Raw genomic sequence first — 20,567 nt, 5'->3', positions numbered from 1 at the left:
AAATTGAGAGTTGTACTGGATCACAAACTATGAGTCAACAAAGTGCTGTTGTAGCAGAAGGGCACACTCGTTCTGCAGCATAAAGTAGCTTCCTGGGCAAGACTAGGGATCTGATTATTCCTCCTCGCGCTGCGTTTGACTTCTGCTGGCATACCTGATCTAAGTTTTGGCATGAGCCTTAAAGGACATAAACTATAGAGAATCCAGAGGAGGGCACGAGAATGATGGGATGTTTAGAAAACAGTGCAAAGGAGGAAAAGCTGGAAAAACCTGAGTTTGTTTGGAGCAGAAAAGACAAGACTTGAAGTGCAAGAGATGCAACAGAATAATGCTTTTCCAGGCCTTGGAGATTATGATAAAGAAGAACAAATTAGTTGTTTTCTATGTCTTGTGCAGGGGGATAAGTGGAAAGAGAGAAGTGAAATTTAGGGTGAACATGAAGAGGAAATTTTGACCACCTGACAAAACATGGAACAAACTGGGAAAATGTACTCTAGGGATGTTGGGATCTACCTTTAGTGGTGATTTTAAGGAACAGGTTAGACCCAGTGCCTCATGTGGAAGGCTTAGGTGTTCAGGTGTCCCAGGGCAACCAATTGTGGAAGAGGAATTCCTGAAGACCCTGCCAGCCCACATGTCTATGACGGATTGAACACCTCATTTTTATTCTGTTTCGCAATACATGGGGTTCAGCCTTTGACTAATGCTTTTGTTATCTGAAACAGAAATCGTATTTGAAGAATATTTTTCCTACTGCTTTAAACCTAGTTGGTGACAAGTTGGTGGTTGCTGTTAGTGTTCCCATAGGTACCTACAGGAATATTTGTACTCAAGAATTGTTAATGAAAAGCACGTTGTCCTTACTGTCAGGCTACTTTCCCCTCACTTCTTGCACAGCTTTGTTGTGCGGGTTCAAAAAATTCCTTACACAGTTATCCTTTTTCTCGTTTTGTAATACTGGTTAAGGCATCAAACTGGGATCAGGATGGATCTGGCAGGGGGTTTGGTGCTTGCTTTTATTGTGAGACATTCCCTGCTGGAAAAATTGGAACAAGGCAGACAAAAGATAGGACAAAGAAACAGGTACATTGTTAGTGTTTGAATCAAGGGGAACACAGCAACTTGGTGATAGAGCTGAATGTAGATGACACTGTCCCGGTATCTTTCCCCTTCATGTTTCTTTAAGATCTTCCTTGGGATATAGTTTAAATATTCCTTTGTCCTTTCCTTCACTTCTTTAATTACCTCAGAGATGCTTTTTTTATTATTATTATTATTATAGGGGAGACCAGATGGTAGAGGTGAATAATATCTTGAAAATATTAGGAAAAGACTAGTCCAGCAGGCAAATTTTTCCCACCCCTCCTTTATAAATACCTGTGCACATCCTTTACATTAAAAAGGAGTCACAAAATGATGGTGTGGGAGGTTTGATTATGTCTAGAAGCATGATCAGTAATTTATTTGGTCATTTTGTTTAGAAACTGGTACTGTCCGGAAGTTCTGTTTTAAAAAAAAAAAAAAAAAAAAAAAAAAAAGCAACTTGTTTTTCCTTGACATGTAAATATTAGCTCATGTGCAGCTTTGCAGCCTAGGTATATAAGAAATGAAGAATACTCTATGAGTATACATGAGTGCATACATACACACATGCGCACACAGATACATGCAGTATTATAGTTAAAGGATTAAGCATCTTGAAGGAATAAGCCAATTAAAAGAAGTTCCTGCACAGCAAAAATTAGGCAACGCAGTAATTAATAACCTTATTAAATAGCAATATTTGGGCACTGAACCAAAGCGTATGAATAAGAGTGAAGCATTCTTGGCTGAACATGCTGCATGAAGTGTAGACACTTGTACCAAACGCTCTCTGAATAAGCTCTGGTGCAGTGTATCCACTTAGCAAGTAGTTTTTCCTCTTGTCCTTTCATGTTGTGTGAATCTTTCTCTTTTTTTGGGGGGGGCCAGCAAGGCGGCAAGAGAAGAGGACTGAGTCTTCCTTTTTTTAACATCTTCTCTTTTCCACAGCCAAACGAGAAATTTCCTTAGGCCGCTAAAAAATAGCACCCACAAGTACTCAAGGACATAGGTAGCTAATTTTCTTTCCTTTTATTTCTCCTTCCGTGGGGTTTTGTAAGAGGTAACTTGCAATGAGAATAATATTCATCAGTAGTTTGTGGGCTGCTAGATGCACCTGCAGGAGAAGGCAGGGTTTGCCTGCACCTCCCCGCGTGGTGTCCTGCAGAGGCAGCGAGTAGCTGGGGAGAAGCGGCAGAACGTGCTAGCCAGGATGGACTGCCCTGTAATGCAGCTGCTGTGGTTCTGGCTCCAGCCTAGCTCGGGCACCTCTGCGTGAAACTGCCTTGCCCACTTCTAGGTTAGTAAGCACAGTCTGTGACGGGTCCTGGCCCATGGCTCCCAGGTCCCCCGAGCTGGTGAGGAGCAGAGTGACCCTAGGCTGAGCTGCAGCAGTACGGTCTCRCAGTGCCGGTTTAAGGCTGTCAGTGTGTGGCTTGTTTTGGTGAATTGTCTGCGAATGTCTTGAGCTGCTGTACAGAAGACCAGTATTCCAGAGTGCCATCTGTTGTGTGCAGAAGGGTGGGAGGATGTGGGCCAAGGACAGCCTGTCTCTTGTCTTTCAAGGCAATTCTCATTTTCTTCCAACGCCCCAGGGGTAGCTGGAGCAGTGGCTAAGCCGCCTAAGCCAGAGATTGCTGTGGACACACACAAGCCTCTGGAACTGCTTGGCTCATCTAAAGCAGGAAACCTGCCCTAAGCCTAAGTGAGTCTTTCCATGACTGTGGCAGTGGCTGGACAGAGGTGCCCATTGAGCAGGAATAGGACAGGGGAGACCCTCTGCTTCCTGGGCAAGACTGCAGCAGCAACTTCTCTCTTCATGTGCTGCTCATCACAGTAAATATTTTTGAAGCTCTGCCTCTGAACCTATTTTATCTCATCTTTAACAAAAATCAAATGTGCAAATTATCAAATCAATTAGAATTTTTGTAGTTTTCTTTGGAGAGACTATGATAAATGGTGCTGTGTTTTCAAAAGTGACTTATGTCCCTTGTTACACGTTGCACAGGATGTTGTAAAATATACAAGGGGAGGAAACAAAAATGCTTGGCTAACACAAGAGTTTTTAACCTATATCCTGAACATGTGTGTGGTCACACTTGCGCATACGACAGTTGCAAAGTAACGTAGGTTGGAAGAGACCTCTGGAGGCCCCCTACCCGGAGCAGGGTCAGCCGAGATGATGGGGGTTACCAGGATCGGCCATGCATGTCACGGCTAAAGAGGGGCCATGGGACAGCTGGGCTGCCAGGCTGCCTCGCGTGCGGCGCTTGTTGCTACACAGGCACTGAAAGGAATCCCAAAGACATGAGTTCAAAGGTTTCCTCCTCGCCCGTGTTAATTCATTRCAGAGGACATTAAAGTGGCATTCAATTTAAGGCAGAGACTGAGCACGCTGCTCATAAAGGGGGCCTGGTGGCTTTCTGTGAGCGGTATTGCATCCATGCCAGTACACGCATCAGCTGTTTTCTTTCTGCTTTGTTTGTAAATGCCATTTCACCAGAGCAGTAAGGCACTCCAGGCTGCGTGTTTTGAGGAGTTATCACTCCTCAAGCCCTGTAACGCCACCTGAGGCGTGCARTAATGGCCCGGGAACGCAATGACTGTCATGTCTTATTGCTTACGGCTTCCATATGAGACTTGCTTCAAAGTGAAATCTCTATGTACATAGTGGGCTATCAGTTTCTTTACCCTTTTCATCCTTGCTATAGTCTTCTTCCATAAAATTTTAAGTGCAGTGGCCAAGGGAGAGAAGCAAGAGGCAGAAGGTCAACTGAGATGGAATAATAATGGGTTTTATCCTTTCTTTCCCCCCGCCTGCCTTTCTTTTTCTTGGCAAATGAGAGATGAAAAATCCAAATTCCAGGATGTGGCCTGCTCAGAGGATTTCCAGTCACTGACGTTACTAAAGCTATAGTGATACAGTAACGGGAGAATAAGCTTAGGTCAGATATACGCAGGGGCTTTTGCCAGTGGTATGATGTTGGTAGAGGATGTGCTAGTTAGAAAAAAGAATGTTTTCCACTTCTGTTACTGTATAGCCATACTACATCGGGGGAAAAAAAAGCTGCTTCTGCTATTACTTATTTAATTCAGGAAATCTGGTATCAGCTGTGCAGAAGTACCCCCCTGCAAACACACACTTTTTTGGTAGCGTACAAACTTAAAGTTTGTACTGCCAGGCTTACTAGTACCCTTTGAGACTAGTCCAAGTCTTAGGTAAGTGCTGCTAGTCAGTAAGGTTGTTGGCCAGGTAATATCTAACCTGGGGCTGACAGGCAAGGCAGCACAATTAAAGTGAGATGAGTTTTGCAATAAGAGCAAATCCCACTGCTTCTCAGGAATGAAAAATATAATGGCTTTTCTCTAAAATAGTATTTCTTCTTTGCGGGGGGTGGGGGTGGGGAATAAGTTTTAAAAAATAATTTTAAACAGATCTACTAATTAAGTTTTAATTTAAAATCCAAGCCCTTTACGAAACTGAGTGCTCAGTGTCTCTTTCTTGTGTGTCTCCTGATTGCTTTTAAAAACAGAATAATAATAGTGATGCCTCTGTCTTCCTGTATAACCAGTCCTCTCTGAAGGCTTGGCTGTACACTGGAAATAGGAGCAATTTTTAGAGTTGATGGATGCAAGTCGAGATGGACTATACTTTTCATTTCCTCTTGTAATGTAGGTGTTGCTAGAGGGGGCTGAGCCAGGCAGGTGCCCCTGAGCCGGCAGGTGTTTTAGGTAGCTAGAACTTAAGGAGAGAAGTTGGCTCCATACGGTCTTTACCGGATTCCTTAGACCTGTGGCTGAATGTGAGCATAAAACTGACTCCCACCCACCCTGTTCACTGCACAAACTGGAAAAAAAATGATTTCACTTGGGGGTTTAAAGCATATTTTAAAGGGCATGACTTAAGTATTTTTTTAAAAAATATTATTTTTTTAGGCATAAGTAATTTTATGAATAACTTTGGCCAACCTGAATAAACCTTTGATGGCAAATAAAATATTTAACTGGAAAAAAAAGAAAAATCGCCCAGCTCCACTTGTGACCCTTTGACTTTACGCTGACAGTCCCTAAGGCTTAGCTTTCCCTTTTTCAGAAGAGAGGTAGGTTTGCTGGCTTCTTTACCCATCTGCTTCCCTGAATTTCCCCTCCTCCCCAGTAGAGCTCTCCAGGGAAAAGAAACAGCATTACCTCTGCGAGAACGTTAGATCCGTGCGTTGGAAACGGAGTTTTTCAGCACAACTTATTCTGAAGATTTGGCRTGTGCAATTAAATCTTGTTTTCAACCGCAGCCTCATATGTCATTAACTGGCATGATTTTTGCCTGTGTGAGTAACACGCGTCTGCCAGTCCCTTTCTCTGTGTGTCTCGTGCCTCCCCACTCCTCCCAAGTGGTGCTTCAGCTCTCTCAGTGGGAAATTGGTGGTGGCCTCAGGCACGTCTCTGCCTGTATATTTGTGCCCAGCGTTCACCATTTTGGAGCCGTGCTGTATAATTCAGTCCAAGTCCTCTGTGGTCGTGTTTCTTAGATGGGTTTCTCCGGTGTAGCGTTTAGAGATGAATGGTGCCGTGGAAAAAGCTCCGACTATGGTAATAACTGGGCTAGAGGCAATCTAGCAGTGTCCTTCCAGGCCGGGTGGGAGAGCGGACATTTGCGTGGCCATGGGCTGGAGCCTGGCAATCTCATTCAAAGGAGAGTTATCAAGTTCCGTGGATTTAGAAGAGTTTTTGTCGTTGTTGTTTCAACTTGGTATTAGTGCTGTAAGTGAAAATCCGTGTGCTTGTTTGTATCGGAGAGTATTTTGTGCACGCTGGAAGGACCGGCAGGCAGATCCTTTGCTCTACAGCGACCGGGATGGAGATGCCGTGTGCTACACATGGCAATTCCTGGCCCTTCCCGCTGCCCTAGCAAACAGCTTTGCCCCCAGCGGACTTGGCAGAGTCAGCGTTTGGCTCAAGTTGAGCCTAACTGAAGGTCTGGAGCAGCTGAGCCCTTGGGCGCTCGTGGCCCTGTGCTGGGCTCCTGGCGGCGCCCGGGTCTCTCCTGCTGCCTTGCAGCGGTACACGGCAGCGTGTCGCAATGCGCCGCGTTGCCGTGGTAGGGCAGGCACCTCCGATCCTGCAGCGGCTGTTCGGTTGCTCTTTGCCAAGATGCCACGCAGGAGCAATAAGCTGCTTTCTACACCAGAAGCCAGGCACCGCAGCACCTCGGCCTCGGTTAAACACTCTGGCCTAACATAAGCAGCAGCAGTAGATAATTATTTAAAAAGGAAAAAAAAAATTGCCCCTTGCAATTTTTGTTGCACCTTTTCTGCCTTTTCTCTCTGTGGTGCCTCGTGCATAGACTTTTGAAGTCTTATAGTTTATAACGTGCCCCAGCTGTCATTCGCGGAAGCCACGCGTGCTTGGTATTCTGCCCACACCGGGCGCTGCAGGAACAGGGCAGTAAACTTAGCTGAGGGCACCAATTTCCTCCCTCTCCCTTCAATTATCTTGCTTATCTACTAAGTGTCAGGGCTCTGACTCTTTCTTTCTCTTTCCTTTTCTCTCTTTCTCTCTCTCTGTCTCTGTCTCTCTTGCAGTATGCAGTACTGGGCCAGAAGGCTGGAGCAGGAGATTGATGGAGTGATGAGGATATTTGGTGGAGTCCAGCAGCTCAGAGGGGTAAGCTGTCTTTCCTTCACCTGTGTTGCCTTCCTTGTGGCAATGAATGTTCCCATCTGCAGAAATCACCTGTGTGAATACTTGTAATAAGTCACTTTCTCAGCTCTCTCTGCAGGATCATGGCTCTTTCTGCTTCTGGTTGCTAGTCAATTTGATGCATTTATTGAGTGTGYGTGAATGCATCTGTTTTGTATCCGTCTGTCCCTTTCTTTAGGGCTGCATGTCACTGCCATCTCAGCATGTACCTATGGATTTTTTCCTATATGACACACTGAATGCATCTTAAATTCAACTAACTGTTCCTGCAGGGACTGAAGGTGGTTCAAAGCATAATATGACTAGCCRTTAGAAGTTCTGAGTTTTTAAATACAAATCATAGGTAAAACTGTAATTCTTGCTTGGCTTCTGTTTCGAAGTGCCACAGAAAAAACCCTGTTACTGGTGCTGTCCATGGCCTCTTGCTTCTTGGCTTAACTGAGAGGCCAAGGTACAACAGACTGTAGAGGCCAGATCTCCCTCTTCTCCTGGCAGCAATAGCTCTGGGTTGGGTCAGGGCAGCTGGAGAAAGGCTTTATCATGGTTTATTAGCTTTGTGGATCGCAGGATCTTTAAGACCCTCACAGTTTTCTCCTTCCCAACACCGTTGCACTGGCTAACTGTTTTGAAATGGAATAATTTGAAATTAGGCTTGTGGTGTTTTAATTCTAAAGACGATGGGCTTCTGCAACATGGTAAGTATGTTGCCCCAGCCTTAGAAAGAAGTACGGAGTGTATTTGTATTTTCGCATGGCAGTGGCATTTTCTTCTTAGATGCCAATGATTTATGGGCCTCTTATTTGTCTTACTTACACCAATGTAACTGTGTTGGCTTCAACAGAATTGTTCATGTTTTATGCTGTTGATTGTAATCCATTGTTTAAAGACAGAAGTAACACTATTTTCTTTTAAATGCGTTTTAAAATGAGTTTAATTGAAGAGTTGCAAAACTGTTCAAAGTTCAACCATTCATTCAAATTCATATTTGAGCTTCAGAATAATTAATTCGGGTTTTACTTGCATTCATTCCAATTTAGCTTAAATTGGTATGAACTTGATGTGCAGCATAAAAAGCATCCGCACCAGTTTGGTTTTACCAAATATTTTTAATTGTATCTGTGCATTTATGCAATACAACTTTGTATGTCAGGAAGGTCTTAGGCCCTTGGGTATAAGTTTTCCAGGCAGCGTGTAGGGACAACAGACAGCTTACTCTTCAGAAGAGCACATTTAAAAAAAAAAAAAGCCTACTGAACTTCCCACACGTCCTTTCTTACAATTTATTCTTATTAGCTTTGATGTTGGTCCTTTGCATGCTAAATAGGTATATCATGTCATTTTTTTAATGCCGTATTTAAATAGAAATTACACATCCAATTTGCCAGCACTTGACTCCTATTGGCCAGGCAGTCAATTACAGGTAAGAGTGCTTCCCACTTTTTCTGCTTAATTCTTCTGGTAGAATACAGTGCATCACTGTAATGCATTAATAGAAGATAAACTGACTACAGAAGGGTCGTAGGTTTTGGAAGTCCATTCTGGAATGTACTAGTGAAGGAAGGGAGGGATTGGTGCACCATTATTGTATCTGGTGAATGCATAAAACACCTGAAGCAGGAGATAAGCTCATGAAAAGTGCAGCGTTCAGTTGTTAAAACATCAATAAAGACAAGCAGAGGCTTTCTGTGGATCACCACGGGAGGCACTTGGAATATGGAATTCAATCTCGATACTTAAACAGAATTTAAAGTGAATGACACTTCTCTTAAAGACCACATCACTTGCCAGTGCAAACTAGCATAGCTTCGCTGGTGTGAAATCTGTACTTGCATAGAGTGCTTCATCCTGAAGAGTTAAGAGCTGTATTTACCGGGAGTCATCCCGGTTGCACACAGGCATATCTGGGTTGCAGTGTAGAAGCTGTTTAATCTCAAAAGTGGTACTGTAACCCACTCTGAGACACAAATTTAAAAAAAGCAATTGAATATTCTGTTGCAGCCAGGGTGGAAACTTCGAGGGTGGTGACTAACTCCGAAGGTTGGAATTCAGTCTGCATTTCCTTTTCTGTAAAGGGTTCTGCCTCAGCATAATTTGGACTTTTTAGCTGATGTCATGCTGGTTTGTAACCAGGATGAAGGCACTGGAGTCCAGTGCCAACTCCCAAAGCTGTAGTGCCACCTGACCCATCAGGAGCGGGCACAGCGGAGAAGGGAAAGCCATTTGCACTTGAAACATCCATCTAGCTGGAAGCACCCCCTGGATGTTAAAGGTTTACTGTGAAGCAGGAATAGTTCCCTGTGGGACAAGAAGGATAAAGAAACATGGGGTAACTTGATCCTGGTGATAGAGCCTGATTTTAGCCAGGCACATGCTCATGTTCTCTTTTTGGGGTTACTGTCTTAGCTTGGGACATGCTAAATGTCTACAGAGTCTCTGGCGTAGCGGGGGCTTGCAGCAGACACTGTAGGGCAACCCTTATGCGAATGATATTGGAGATGGGAAGAAAAGTGTTCCAGTGTCACAGAAGACAAAAGCAATCCTCCTGAATTGAGTGGAGTCTGCCGTTCACATGGTGGGTCGGACCACTGCTATTTCTCATGGGTTTACGAATAGAGTAAGTGCTGGGGGTGGTGCTGTGCCAGAAATGGTTCTTTCTTTTTCCAATTCAGGCCTGACTATCACAGTGACATACCAATAAATAACAATAAGAAAAACACCCTCCTCAGGTTTGTCAGGTATATTTATTAATTTTTTTCTTGGGTTGCTGTGAAAGGATGTGGACCTGTTCTTTGGTTATTGACTGAAATCGCATAACAGTTGTGGCATATGAGGCATGAAATTTATTGTCAGAAATACGGTGTCCGGGAACATAATGGTGCTGAATATTTTATCTTGCTGGAGTGCTGCCCACCCAAGAATGATTTTTATTTTAACTCTTAAGTCATCTTTCTTAGAGTTGGGATACTAAATGTCAGATGTCCCTGCTTCCCTCCTCTCTTGCAGATTGAACATGTAGTCATCTCATATGCTTCCCCAGGGAAGACTGTCCAAGCTTACACCATTCAGATGCTTTTTTRCTTGAGGAGAACATTTTTCTGCAGCATTTGGAGAGGAGGATGAGAGGCTGTCAGGGATGCAAAGGGATACCATGCCTTTCAGCTCTGAGATGCCACCTTACTTCTCTCTTGAAGTCCAGACCTTGAAAACACTTAAGTGTAAATGTCACAGTATGTCCTACTGACTGTGGTGGGGCTATTTGTATGTCCRAATGTTTGCAGGTTTGGGGCTGTAGAGAGGAAAATGGCCTTTCTGAATTGATTCTGGGCCCAGTGAAGTCGGCATTCGGCCCTCTGTGTGCTTGTGTGGGTATGGTTGCTGGCTGGTTGTTCCAAGCATGGTTCTCCATAGTTCTCCATTGCCAAAGTGGACTCTTCATCACTTTACAGAGAAAAAATGTTTGTTGCTAACATTTACTGCTACAGTTCTCTGAATTTCTGTTTCTTCCAAAGCTTTGGCAGGCGTTAAAGTTGTTGACTTTAGTCAAAAGTGAATGAGTTTGTTGTTTTCCAGCCTAGACCGTTCCTTCATGTTGCAAAACCCATCACAAGGAGGGATCTGTGCTCAAGAGAGCAAGGGTTGGGTAAACCAGGAGGGGTGCAGATCAGGTGCTTGTCAGGCCAGTGCTGGGTGTGAACCTCAGCATTGCTGCTGTTAGCCTACTTCTCTGATGCACCTGCTTGCAAATTTGTCCCACAGGTCTGAGATAGGAACTCTGCCAGCTCCTTCCCCTTTCGCATGGTGGTACAGCCATGTACGGACCTGCCAGAGTGTCTGACTGTGACAGCACACCATCCAGGCAGTGGTCACGGCAGGGCCAGGCTGCAGCAGTGCCATGCGTAGGGCTGCAGTTCAGGGCCTCGCTGAGCAGCCCATGCTATATGTTGTATTAAATTTCCTTTGCTGGATAGATGGCCTGAGATTGCCAGTCTCTTTTTGTTCCTGAAGTGAACAGCCAGCTGCTCAGACCATGTCCTCCTACTCCAGCACCTTTTATCTGTAGCCACCTGTTAATGGGCTTGTTTCTTTGCTGAAAATTACTGAAGAAACCAAAGCCTTCAGAATGAGATGGGGAAACTCCTAAGCTACGTAGGTGCTGAACTCCTTTTCTGCACTGACTGGTTTTCTTTGGCTGTCTTTCCTGAGACCCATTCCAGTGATGGGCACAAAGACTTGCCTAGGGGTGTTGCATATGAAGGCCCATCACTTCCCTGCTAGTTGGGCAGAAAGGCTTTGGCAGAGGCAGGGTGGGGAGCAGAGCTGTGCCGATGCCAAGTCCCCCTCTCCTTTTAGAGGCTCAGACAAAGAGATCTGACAGTCCACTTTCAAGTCTGGCAAACTGGTTTTCCATCCTCCTTTCCTCTTCTGCCACTATAGGATATTGAGGGAAGTGAGTGGTAATGTCTAGATCTGCCTCATCTGCTTATGGTCTGCCCTAGTAGATAAGAATATTGCTGGCCTTACTTCCTCATGGTGATGAGGAAACACCCAGTCCATAAAGGCCCAGATGGTGCCGAACCTGAGCCCTGGGTGAGGATTGGTGAGCAGTTTGCTGGCAGAGCTGGGCAGCTAGTGAGCCTCCATGTGAGCTGTGCTTCATCCTCCTTAACAGGTGCTACTGCACAGAAAGGTGGCCCAAGCCCAGGTAGTGCAGAGCCTCACACAGTGGCTCTTGGGATGCAGCCTGCTACACTCAAGGGCTTTACTGAACATGCCAGGCGGGAGTGGTTGGACTTTGTCCTTGTAATCCACATCTTATTTTACTTCAGTGGATTTTCATTTCTCTACCTTCTATTCTTGCTTGTTATCTTGTGCTGTTTTCTCAGCTTTGTTTTGCCAATTTGGCGTCCCTGCCTGGCAGGAAGGGTTGCTGTCCGTTCATATGGTCTTTTGTGAAAGTCAAGGACAAATCCTGCTGGCTGGGGCTAAGGGCAGAGTGACTAGGATCTGTGTGGACATCCCCACCTTTGTTTGCTTCATAACGCCACTTGCAGCCTGTCTGTCACTTCTACTCAATGCTGCTTCTCTGATGCTCCACCAYATTTTCTAAGCATGGCCATCCTTGAGTTGAGGCAGCCATAGGCAAAAAACTGTGTGGCTGAGCCATGCATGAACAAGAACGTGAAAAAATGTGTATGTATACATGTAGTTTGTGTATCTGTATAGGTATACTAGCAGAGTTTTGAACTTGGATCTGAAGAGCTAAAGGGACATGGCATCCACCTAGAATATTGCTGCAGTGGCTGGCTCTGCTTCTCTGACGGTGTCTCTGCAATACCGAGTGCCTCACATGGCTGTGTGAGTACAGCCCTTATGAGATCACTCATAAAGAGCTAGAGATTCTTTTTAATGACAACACTAGGAGATAAGATACGCTTTTGTAAAAAGTTGCCAAGGTTTTCTGTTTAGCTGTTTTGATCTTGGGTAACTACTGGCATAGAAACATAGACTAGATCTTCCAACTAGTCTTAGAATTACATAATGTTTGATTTGCTCAATTTTGTTTTCTTTGGGTATAGAATCACTCATCTGATCATTTGGTAGGGATGGAGGATTTCAAGAGTGTCCATGGCATTTTAAATGAGCGGTGTTGGTTAGCAGAGATTCAGAGCTCCCCTGCACTGTGAGCTCTACATGAACTCACTAAGGAGCGCTTCTAATTCCAGTGAGCTTTGTCTCGCTACGTCAGACAGACAAGGCRTTTCGAGAAGGGCAGTGATGCGGTCCTTAGATATGTGAGGCTAATGGCAGAGTTGGGAATAGGATGCTCATCTTCTGATGCTCAATCCAGTACCAAAATCCACAGATTGGACTTTAAAGCTTTCTGTAACAGAGTGAATCTGGCCTTTCCCTTCTGAGGAGCCAGCCTCCAACCTGAGCCCTCCAAAGTGGGGGGTAAGTGGCTCCCAGTGACTGCRCTGTGTTAGCCAGAGCAGAGAGGAGGAGTTTGAGCCAAAAGCTTGGGCAGCATGCACAGCCAGCTGCTTATACTACAGCAGTGCTGAATTTCCTGCTTCTTCCCAACTGCTGCAGAAGAGGACCGAATTGCATTTTCTAACACCTAGTGCCTGCCTGGGGGGCTAACCAGGAGTATGGACTATATATCCCAGTAAGGTGATGCCTCGCTCCATGCTCTTAGTTCTCAAGCTCATGCATTATCTATTTGATCCTTACTGTTCTTCTTCTCCCTGCTTTCCCTCCCCCTCTTCTACCAATATGCACACGGCCTGCTTCCGCACACCATCACTTTGCCCTCCTCTGCTCCTCATGTTTGATAAGAGGAAGTGTGTGATGCCAGATAAACACATTCCTGTTCCAAACTGCTTGGGTTTATTTTAATCTGCCTGGGCCGTTCAGCAGCCTCAGCACTCTGTTCAGCACTGAGTGCAAAGCCAACAATATATTATCAAGCAGGAGCGTTTTAATGTCCTTATCCTTGCAGCAGCATGGTTAGAGAAGGGAGATCCTCTGTCACCCTTTGGATGGGCCAGTGTCTCCCATTGTCAGCCCCCTTTACGCCCATCGTCTTACTTTTCATCCTTCCTCTCCACTAGAGCTGTATTACATCCGTACTGGGAGATGTCAGGGAAACATATGCTTCAGCTTTTAGTACATTTGCATAATTAGAGTAATGTGTATGAATAATTTATAGCTGCATGTGGCTGCTCAGTGTGTGACGTTAGCACCCTTTGCTAAATCCCTTCCAGTGGGTAGCGCCGATCTTGCACCAGAGCCATTCTCCCTGTGCAACGTGCAGCCTGGATCGTTTGGCAGATGCGGGAGCCCTTCTTTGAGAGATCAGGAACATATATATGTATACATATACATACATGTATACATACACGCACAAAATATTGTAGCAGAGAAAAACAGGCTTTTACAGTTGTGGGGGAAGAGCAGGCTAGAAGCCTGAGGCTAAAATGCCTGCCCTGTGTCACAGAGCCTGATCGCAGTCAATAAATAGTAGCAAACAATTGCCTGGGCACTGTCTCACTATTTGCCAGCTCTTCTTTAGTGTGTGAGTTAACAGGCTGGAAAGCTGTGAATCCCACGTAGGTTTTCAAAAGAAATGATCTAAGCGGTTGAGTTGTGGTATTTATGTCCTCGTTAATTCTAGTTTAAACTATATTTGGTCCTTTCCGAATGTTTGAGACCCGTGGCTGGAAAGCACTGTGTAAGCTGGTATGAACTGGAGGTGTGCACACTTATTAGCTCATTGGTATTATTCATTGAGAAACTGAGGCAGGTGGTTAAGTTGGCCAAGGCTGCATAACAAATCGGAGATGCAGCCTGGAGTGTTCTCCGTCATGTATACAGCTAGCATATCCCGAGAGGGGATATGCATTCAGAAGGGTAGCAGGCATAGTAATAGTCCCTAAAGCTCTTGCTTTGAACCTTTTCACTTTACAGAATTACTCTGTAAAGATAATGTATTTGCAGCTACTTGGTGACTTAGCAAAATCAGAGGGGATTGCCACTGAGTTTTATGGAGYCATTTCTGATTTATATTGCTGTCAGTGACAAGTTAAACGAGCCCAGTATTCAACAGACTGATGTTTAGGTGCATATATCTCCTGAGTGCACTGCTCTGCACTTTGTGTCCAAAAACTGTGGCAGATGTACGAAACCAGTCAACAACCAGGTATGTAAGATCCTCGTGAACATTCAGCGAAACTGTTACAATTGATGGTGTTGCTGTTACACAGCCATACGAACTCCTGACAACGATGAGACCCTGGTTAATGTTTCTGGAAATCTCATTCAGCCCCAGTGTCTTGCCCCTGCCTGAAGGAGACTGCATGGTCCTCGCATTAGTTCCACATTACCTTCAGACTGTTTAAAAACAAAACAAAACAAAATCCAAACCAACCCTACCAGAACGCAAGATGAATAATTAGGTGGAGACCATTAAAGTTTGCCTCCTTAAAAACATGCATAGATTATTCTTTAATGGAAAGTTGATTGTTTTATTATTCTCTCCAGATGGTTCTTTTCCTTTACGTTCACAGGGGAATTGATACAGCCAGGGATCCATTATCCTTTGAGTGGAGCTGATAACCAAAGATGCAACTCTATCGCTGATCAAGAGTCAAAATAATAGAAAATATGTCTGTATGTTCTATCACAGCTTCAGATTTTAAATATCGTGTATAGGCTATAAGTAATTTCTCCTACAACTTGTGATCCTGCAGGCTGCAGAGTTTGCCATTTCTCTTCCCGATAGGTTTGTCAATCCAAAACTTGGTATCAGACACTACTGAATCCTGTTTCTCTTTCAGCTGATCAGTCACTTTAAGATACTGGACTGTGGAGGAGCCTGTTACTAATATGTGCAGTTCTTCTAGAAACTTTAAAGAAGGAAACTGGCTTCAGATACTTAGGATTATTGTGTGGAGGAAGCAGTAAGACACTTCATTTCTCCATGGTTCTGTATGTAGAAATGTAAGAGGACTTGGGAATAATACAGAGAATGCAGAAGAGGTGACTTCTCAAAGCTATGTTTGTTTTTCTTGTATTCTAGTGTCGCTTAAGCCTGGTAAACTGCAGCTGCAAACTTGCATGTTAAGTGAGCATATTTACTGTCTTCCATTACGATGGAGCACCTTTGACATCTGATGTGAATAGTCTGAATGGGCCCCTTATTTCAAACACCCAGCCATGCTGACCTGTTGGCCTGCAATGATTTTGCTGGTTTTAGAGGTACTTATTTCCTTTTAATTATCTAGAGTTAAAATATTACTATAAGAGAAAGAGAGAGATAGAGAGAGAGAGAGAAGGAGTCTGACATCAGGTCAGCCTTTTCTTCCTTGTTGAAGTCAAGGTGATCTACTTAATCAGACAGCTTTTCTCAAAGGCTGAGCTCTATGGTATTGTTAAAGCTGTGGTTTGTTGTTGCTTTACCGAAATAGAGGGCTCTGCTTTCAGAAGGAATTGCCTTTTGGGAGGAGACTCTAGATTTCCATCACCTCCAGGGAGCTGTAGATCTCCAACATTTGTATCCTCTGCAGCAAACTTCAATGATGCTGCATACAATGAGCTTGAGAAAAAGCCCCTTCTTGTCCCAGGGATTAGCCAGGCCCTTCCAGAGTCTGAGAAGTCATGTCCAAAGCAGAGGGAATGAAGAGAGAAAGAAAATGAGCAGACTAAGAAGGAGATGTAGCAGGATGATGATGCTAATAGTTATGGATTCTTTTCTCTCTTCTGTTGCTCTCCTGCACTGATCAACACCTACTGACGTAAGTGGAGCATCTCCTCTTTCTTTTGATATTTTGGAGGGTTTCTCTGTTTTGTTTTTTGAGGATTTGTATTTGTGTCTGGTCCTTTTGATTCACTTATTCACTAGTCTTCAGGTCTTATTGTCTCTTTTTTCCTTTCCTAACCAACCTTTTGCACCTGAAAGCATCCAAAGCCCAAGGACAGGTTTACTGTGTGTTAGTTCAGCACCAACCGTAACCAGTAGAGTCATGCCTTTTGGGCACTTGCCATGGTATAAATATTAAACGGCAAATAAGAGTGCTGAGGAAAAATCCTGTCTGAATGAAATGTGGGCATTTGCCTGTGAAAAGAAGGAACGCTGTGTGTTAGAGGCATGGCTGTTTCTAATGAGGCAGTTCCCTAAATACATGGGTGCTGTGTCTTGGACTGGTGGCAGGATCTGGATATTCGTACATGGCAGAGGAGCTGCTCTGGGGATTGTTTAAAAAGTTGTGTTAGTTCTTATCTCTTGGATGCCCAAGCAAAACCTTTCCTTCTAGCTAGAAAAGGACACAAATTTTCAGTTCCCTGCTGCAACTGTAAGGCCAGGTAGATAGAGAGGGAGGAGGCAGCAGGGGGCTTTTGTGACTTGAACAAAGAAGATTGTAATGGTAAATGCTGGATTACTCTTAAAAACAAGTAGGTCATTGAAGACAGTATGGTTGGTGAACAGAAAGAAAGAAAGGGGGATTTATTCCTGGTTCTTCAGAAGATTTGTTACACTGCAAAACTCACTTCACTGCTCAACACGCTGTCAGCTTTAATTGTGGGAGCTCTGTCTTTCCATTTGTTTGTGTCCAGTGGTCTCGGGTCCAGCACTGGACCTAAGATGAGGGACCTGGGATCTTCAAAGGAGCCTTGGTTCCCAGATCCCCTTGGCCTTGTGAGTAGGGTGGGCCTTACCTTAGCCCTTGTCAGGAGCATCAGCCGCTGCTTCTCTTTCCAGCTCTGAGCGATTTGTTTGTGACCCTAGGTTGCTCAAGACAAAATGTTCAAATTGCAAAATGTCCTTTCTCCTGTGCCCCCTTTGCAGAGAGTTAGCATACAGGAAGAGAAACATTTTCTTTTTTGTCTATGCCTTTTGCAGAGGGAAAAGGATGGCTACTTTTCACACAATACTGTTTGACATCTGATGTATTCGTAGCATCAATACGGTGTATGCCTGATTCTGAGGATAAATGATTGCTCCAGTATGTTCTTAAACTGTCAGTGTTTTGGTCTTCATTGAAAATGAAATCATATAATAATACTGTGCTTAAATCTAGTGCATTGCATGGCTGATTATTAGAATTACTTACAAGTTTGCTCTCATTCCCCAATACAAAAGAGTAGAAAAACATTGCAGTCCATGCACAGTAATTAGGTAAACTGAGGCTTAGACTGGGAAAATCCTTACTCTCTGTTGCACATCAAGTCTGGAGGGCTGGGAAGAGAACCTGTGAATCCTGACTCCAAGGCTTATGCTCCAAACATCTCCCAGTGGATCTTTATTAACACAGCTGTTCAGTTTGTCACTTCTGGCTCATTACTACATTTATCATCACAGAGTGATGGATCCTAGGAAATACAAGTGAGAAAGACAAACTCTCAGCTTTGAATTCTCCCTTAGGAAACCTATTTCTGGCATGTTTTGCAATTATCATCTCCTTGTTTGTATTCATTGGGCTTATAAAATGTGGTGCTTTCTCTTTGAATCTGCCCTCAGCTTCCTCCCCTGGCCAGGTGATATGCCTTCATTCTTGCCTTGCCGTTGCTGTCGGTGAGTGAGAGTTCAGAGGCCTGTCTTCCTGATGCTGGGCTCTGCAGCCTGAGCAGTAGATGATTGCTAGCTTTCCCTCCTCCTTAGATGTGTGCTAGCTCTCAAACGACATTTTGAGGTGCCTGAAGCATTCTGAGGAAGAAAATTAATTGGTTTTGACAAACCACAGCAGTCCCTTGGGTGCCTGGGAGTGCAACATTTATTGAAACCAGGCAGGAAATCAAAATGCTCTGGTGTTCATTCACCTCTAGTGCAGCTGTAAAAAATATCCTTAACCTTGCTGTGGATTTTCACACAGGCATTTGGATCGTCCACTAACTTTTTAATATAACCTTCTTTTTCTCTTAAAGGAAAATTTAGTGATCGTGAAAGATGCCAGAATGACAGCCCAGGGACTAGATGGTCTCTGCTTACCCACAAAGCACAAGCAGCATCAGGGCAGACTTCCTTGCCATTGTACTTCCACCTTGACCTGCAATATCCCCAAGGAGGGTAGGGAATTGCAGATCTCAGGCACTTTTAGGCTTTGCCTCTCTGCTAATGCAAGTGGATAAGGAATCGGACTACTGCTATTGTAAAATGGTATTAAGAAAGGATTTTTCATCACAGCTGTAGATATGACAACTTCAGTGCAAACCTCAAACTGAAAGCACTGTGCTAGCAGAAACCATCTCCTGGCCCCACTCTTTCACGAGTCTGACCTGTCTTCCTAACATATTGGTTACAGTATGATTCATTTCTAAAACGTATGCTGATATCCAATGCGAGTTACAACTATTCTTGTTGGCAGAAGATACCTATTTGTGTAGCAGGTGTGCTACAGCGCATAGCCCCAGCTGTGACTGTGCCTATAGCAAAACCTCAAGCCAGTTTCTGGCTGAAAGGTGCTTGTCCATTCCACAGAGACTTTACGATGGCAGTGATTTCAGTTACTGCCAAGTTTGAGTTAATGTTGGTTCACCTTTAAAAGTAATCAGCAGTCTACTTCATGTTACTTTGAAGGCCAGTTTGGGAAATTAGAGTATCAGCTTTTACATAAAAGACAGTTACTGCCCAGATACTAAAAAAAACAGCTGTATTTTGTGACTGTGTTACATGGGGTGCCTGTCTATCAACCTTTAAACTGGCAGGCAATTTCTGGACCGTCATGTTGACAGCGTCCCATATGATTGGGCTGTGGAATCTTTTGCTGTTTGCGGGCATCCCCAGGAATGTTGTTAGCGGGGGATACCATATGCTTTTAGCCTATAGGATTACAGTTATCACAGATGTTAGCTTTATGGACAGTAAAGAGTAGTGGAGTCACTGCTAGGGGCCTTGTATTGAGGAAAGGATTCACAGGGAAATGATTATATAATGGAGTTACTCAATCCTTCCAGGTGCCTATTGCAACAGGAGTTTTTTGTTGGTTTTTTTTTTTTTGATTTTGTTTTAGCAGTATTCTTCCTGCTGTCTGTCACCACAAGATTTGCATGGGTATGGTAGGGGCGAGCACTCTGAATTTAGTAAAAGATAATCTGTGGGAAGCAGTGTGCTAGGAAGAAGGTTCTTATGTGTGCTCTTGGCAGGTGTAAATGCCAAATGGAGCAGTGTAACGGGATACCAGCATAAGAAACCAGCTTTGCCGCAAGCCTGTTGTTTGTGTGGTTTGAAACCGTGCAGGTTGCTTGATGCTCCTGTTAATTTGCTGGGGTTACGGGGATGGGGAAGTGATGATGATCGAGGAAGCATTAGCTTCTAAAGTCTCGGTGTGAACTGTTTCTTTACAATTATCGTCTGCAAAGATGGAGCAGGGGTGTGGGGTGCATGTAAAAGGGAGAGAGGGGGAGACCAGCCTTAGTAGGTCCTTGAAGCAGAGCAGGTAATGTCACTGCGGCAGTGACTGGAGGAGCGCCTGCTTGCTCTGCGTCATGGTGAGACGATGGGAGCTCCTTAAGCAATTAATTAGCGCAGCTGAGAAGTCTGGGCTCAGCGCTAGAGGTGATCTACATTTGTACCAACACACACTCGGACACGCATACAGGAGAGACGCTGCCCTCGCAGGCAGGCAGGCAGCCTGCAGGTTTTGCTGCTGCGGAGCTGCTGGGTGTACGCCTCCCACACCCCACGGCCGATTCCCCAGCCATCCCTTTGGCAGCTCGTGGGTGCGAAAACTCGCGCTGACGGTTTCCGCCGAGAGGAGGTGGGTGCTGCACTTCCTCAGCGCAGCCTGACGGCAACGCTGACTCTCTCTTACTGACCCCAGTTCTGCCTGGTGCCTGAGGGCAGCAGTTGAGGTGGTAGTGGAGGTGATCTCTGGTGCTTGCTTATGTTCTGGTGGTGCTGGGGAAGGGTTAGACAGGTAGCAACTTGGTGGTCTTGCACAGAAAGTCAGGCTGTCTTTCTCATTTCTAGTTTCTGATATTTTTCTCCATCCTTCTTCGTAGCTCCAGTTCCGAAGAGACAGAGTCATTTACCTCATTTTTTTACTGAAAGACAAACAGTCTTTTTCAGGCTAAAACTTTAGGCTTTTTTTCTGGCTTGAGACCTAGTTGGGGGTTTGCTTTGGTGGTTGTTTAAGAACAGGTTGCAGTGTCTATTGCCTTTAAAGCCCAGTAATGTGGGAGGCCAAGGAGTGGGTCATCAGTGATCTTAAACACAGCTTTGGCAGGTCTAGGTACTGTAGGAGAAACACTCACATATGGTCCTTGGCAGAGTGGCCCTTCCACACCATAGGAGC

General features: G+C 44.6%; 1 protein-coding gene across 3 annotated transcripts in view; it reads left to right on the top strand.

Moving 5' to 3' along the window:
* Positions 1-6,660: 6,660 nt before the first annotated feature.
* Positions 6,661-20,567, top strand: part of CACNA2D2 (calcium voltage-gated channel auxiliary subunit alpha2delta 2) — a 247,376-nt gene continuing 233,469 nt past the window's right edge. For all 3 annotated transcript variants that reach the window (XM_026080268.1, XM_026080266.1, XM_026080267.1), the window contains exon 1: positions 6,661-6,741. In XM_026080268.1, coding sequence (XP_025936053.1) covers positions 6,661-6,741 — 81 coding nt within the window. The remainder of the gene's footprint in view (positions 6,742-20,567) is intronic.

The sequence above is a fragment of the Apteryx rowi genome, unplaced genomic scaffold, assembly GCF_003343035.1.
Source record: "Apteryx rowi isolate R43461 unplaced genomic scaffold, aptRow1 scaffold_513, whole genome shotgun sequence".
Classification (NCBI taxonomy): domain Eukaryota; kingdom Metazoa; phylum Chordata; class Aves; order Apterygiformes; family Apterygidae; genus Apteryx; species Apteryx rowi.
The sequence above is the reverse complement of the archived record's forward strand: the minus strand, read 5'-3'. Positions and strand labels throughout refer to the sequence as shown.